Genomic DNA, 4,127 nt, shown 5'->3' with positions numbered 1-4,127 from the left:
CGGTGGCAACATATTAGATGAATGACGATCAACTTTGTCTCCCGACTAATTTGAAGCCCAAGCATTACTGGACGACTAGACCAGAGTAGAGAAAAAAATCTAAGGAATGCAACTTTCAGATGACGAAGCTGAAGATTTTGATATTGAAGGAACGAATATGACAGAAACGGGAAATGGAAGTAAGTGGAAATGTAAAAGAATAAAAATGTAAAAGAACTACGTGAGCTTTGATTCCCCTAAGGGTATACGTAGGCAACTTAAATAAATGCAAGTCATTTTTTTAATAAATTTTAATTTATAATTTGTAATGTTTAATTTATAATTTATAATTTTTAATTTTTTTAACATAATAATCTTGAACCGTGGTGAACCGTGAACCGACGGTTTCGAACCGTGAACCGTAATCATCTTGAACCGTTAAAATTAAGGGTTGACCTGTCTAGAACTATCGAACCGGCGGTTTTGAACCGTCGAACTGACAGTTCTGAACCGTCGAATCGTCGGTTCCGAACCGTTGGTTCGGTTCAGAACCGTCGTAATATGAGTTTTTTTTTTTTTTATTTTCAAATTGTCGATAGATTTCTTTTAATAAACAGAAAAGTGATTATTATTAATTTTTCTTTCTTTTCAAACTGTTCTTTGATTTTTTGAATTGCCCAAATGTCGGAACACGAGATGAAAATGATCATCTTTTGCTACACTATAACACATTTGGAATACATTTATAAACAGAAAAAAAAAGTTTTTGTTTTGACATTTGGAATATAATTTTAGAAAGATTATTAAACTCCTCCTTTTCTGTAACATCTCACGCACAGGATGAGGTAGCAGAGCAGTCTGTAGGCGGCTATAAAACCAAGCATCACCCCGACATGGCTCCACCTCTGCGAATCCTCTACGCCCTGCTGCCTCAACAGCATCCCCCCATCAAATACGCAGTCGCCGCCATGGATCACACCCCTGCTCAAACACTGCTTCCTCCCCTTCTCCCCGCCGTACTCGTTCAACAGCATCGCCTCGAAGGGGTACTTGAACAAGCTCAGGTAGTGCGCGAATATCCAGTACTTGGGAATTCTGTCCTTGCTAATGAAGTAGCCGGAGAAGAGGAAGAACGCGCCCATGACCCCCGCTGCCACCGAGCTTCCCATGATGTAGCTCGGCACCAGCGCACCGAAACAGGCCACGAACGAGTTCGCCGTCAGCATCACCAGCCACACCACCACCACGAAGTAAAGGAAGTTGCTCGTTTCCCCTCGCAAGCCCACCAGCCAGTACGCCGGCGCGGCGTAGAGGACCGCCGCAGCGAGCAGGAAGGGGAAGAACACGAGGGCGTCCGCGGCGACGTAGGAGGAGACCCGGTAGGCTCCCCGCCGCGTCTCGATCTCGAGGATCCGTCTCTCCCGGAGGAAAATCGGGAGGCCTTCCTTCGTCGAGGAGAGCAGGAAGGTGAGGGTGAACGCGAAAAATCCAATCTTGGCTTCCGGGTCGTTCGCGTCCATGAAGATTGTGCCGAGCACTAGGCCGGCCGTTAGGGTTTGGAGCGCTTTCGCGGCGAAGAGTTCGCGGGTTCTCGCAGCGTTGGTGAAGCATCGACCGGCGAGGATGGAGATTTCCCCTAATCTGGAGTTGGCGTAGTGAAATTTGTCTCCTTTTTTGCTCGAGTTAAGGATTTTGATGAAGAGTCGACTAGAGAGGGTGGAAATCTCCCCCAATCTGGAACTGGTGTAGTGAAAATTGTCTTCTTTGGAGCTCGGATTAGAGTTTCTAATGGCGGCTGTGTTTGATTCAGGAACGGTGAGTTTGGAATCTAGGAAATCGAGGGCGTCCATGGCGAATTCTAGAGCATTGACATGGGGCGGAATGCAATGGCCAGAATGCTTGAGGCGGCTCTCCAATAACGAAATCGGTCCCTGATGTCGAACGGAGCCGCCATGGATGAGCAGAAGCCGATGGAGGAGTTCGAGGATCCGGAATCCCGGCTGATGGAGGGTGGTGACGACCATCTTCCCCTGCACCACCGCCATGGACCGAAGCAGCTTCACGATGTGGAGCGCCGCAGCCGAATCCAGGCCGGTGGTCGGCTCATCGAGGAACAGCACCGCCGGGTCGTGCACGAGCTGCGCCCCAATCGACACCCTGCGCCGCTCCCCGCCGGAAACTCCGCTGACTCTCGAACCGGCCACGTGGTCCAGCCCCAGTTCCTTGATCAGCTCCTGCACGTGCGCCGCCGCCTCTCTGGTTGTCGCCCTCAGCCTCAGCCGCGCACTGTACGCCAGCGTCTCCTCGACGGTAAGCAGCGGGAAGAGGGTGTCCTCCTGCGCGACGTAGCCGGAGACTCTGCAAAACCGGGAGACCTCCATCGGCCGGCCGTCGACGAGTACCTGGCCGGAGACTCTGCTCGGGTGTATCAAGCCAGCAAGCACGGCGAGCAGCGATGTCTTCCCGGATCCGCTCGGGCCGACCACCGCCGTGAGCTCGCCAGGAAGCGCCTCGCAGCTCACATTCTTCAGGACGGACCTGGAACTAGTACTGCAATCGCCATGGGAGCGGCAAAGCTGCCGTGTGCAGTAGCTGGTGGGAAGCTCGTAGGACAAACACTCAGCCTGAATGTGGTATTTCCGGCGGCGGGGGTCCCGCGGTGTGTTCGACGACGGTGACTCCATCATGAATTGTGAACGGCGGGAAGAATGAAGAAGACGAGAGTTAATTCACGTTCGCACGTCAAGCATCGAACTGCATCCATCTATAACATTTGGATATCAAAGATTTAGTTCAACCGAATGTGCCACGAAGTAAAGAATTCAACCAAACTGCACCAAATTATAGCGACGATGACGAACTGGTGAAAATTGGCTAGAAAATAATGGATTTGTACTTGCTTACATAGTTTAATAAATAAAAATAATAATAAATAAAAGAATTATGGGAAAGTTTTGCTCGATGGATGATTCTCTCGATGTATCCCCACTCCACCTGCTCGTGTCATCTCTATCCCTTAACATCACGATCGAGCACGAGAAATCAAGTTCAAATAATATGATCCGTGGTAAGGACGGGGACCCTCGTTGACGGGAGATCAACGACACATAGAGATCAATGGTCAAGAGGGTCAGCCCTAAGGTCGTGTCGAGCGGACAGAGGTCATGCCGAGCGGATTGACGGGCCGACCGAGCATCCGGCCAATCGAACATCCGGCCAGGGGTCTCCCAGATAGGACGAAAGACAGCCCGACCATGGGTCGGGTTTCCAATGCTCAAGTTAAAAGAGTCTCTGGCCGAGCGGACAGGCCGCTCGACCGAGCCATAGGACAATAAAGCACAATCCCATCCGAGCACATGAGCAAGGCTTCCCCACCCGGTCCGAGGTATGCGCATTCCCAGAGGCCATGAGCACCGAGCGACCGGTCCGCTCGGCCCGGGAACAGGCAAGAGGCGCAAAGAGACAAAAGGGACAACTGGTAACATCATCCTCGAGACACCTGCCACCGACAAACAGCATGGTCGGCGGCCGGAGCGGACAGAGTATCGTATGGTGGAAGTTTCCACCTTTATGTCAGGGATATGCTCGGACAATTGCGGAATGACGTCAGACATGCTTTTCTGACACAAACCTACTGAGGTATGTATGGGGAAGCGTGCACACATCGAGAAGCGTGCCCGCACCTCCCCGGGGTCCTATATAAGGACCCCTAGACTTCGACGGAGATAGGCGATTTTCATCACTGTAGCCACAGTAGCGTTACTTTGCTCCTCTTCTTCTTCATTGCCTGACTTGAGCGTCGGAGGGTCGTCGTCGGGAAACCCCTCCCGGCTCGGATTCTTTGCAGGTTCGTCGGAGGTCCACACCATCATCAGAGGATAGTGGAGAGCGCCACGTCCCCAGCGTCCATCGACTCAGCGCTCGGACAGGATCAAATTGGCGCCGTCTGTGGGAACACACCTGAATCCTAGCAGAGAATATGGAAGAAACTGGACGCCAACTCATGGTGACACTCTCCCCCGAAGAGCTCGACGCACTCATCCAAGCGCGAGCAGTGAAGATTGTGGAGCAACAGCAGAAAGCTCAAGCCTAGCGAATGGCACAGCAGGCGACTTCCACGTCGGGCGGCAAGGCAGCCCCAGAGGATC

At 51.8% G+C, this 4,127-nt stretch overlaps 1 protein-coding gene across 1 annotated transcript; it reads right to left on the bottom strand.

The window, feature by feature from the left end:
• Positions 1-693: 693 nt before the first annotated feature.
• On the bottom strand, positions 694-2,663 carry LOC122004541 (ABC transporter G family member 10-like). The gene has a single exon (XM_042559412.1). It carries the CDS (start codon positions 2,661-2,663, stop codon positions 783-785), a length of 1,881 nt encoding a protein of 626 aa, XP_042415346.1. The 3' UTR covers positions 694-782.
• Positions 2,664-4,127: the final 1,464 nt, after the last annotated feature.

This window comes from Zingiber officinale, chromosome 7B, assembly GCF_018446385.1.
Source record: "Zingiber officinale cultivar Zhangliang chromosome 7B, Zo_v1.1, whole genome shotgun sequence".
Lineage (NCBI taxonomy): Eukaryota > Viridiplantae > Streptophyta > Magnoliopsida > Zingiberales > Zingiberaceae > Zingiber > Zingiber officinale.
Note: the sequence above shows the minus strand (reverse complement) of the source record. Positions and strands in the feature narration are given on the sequence as shown.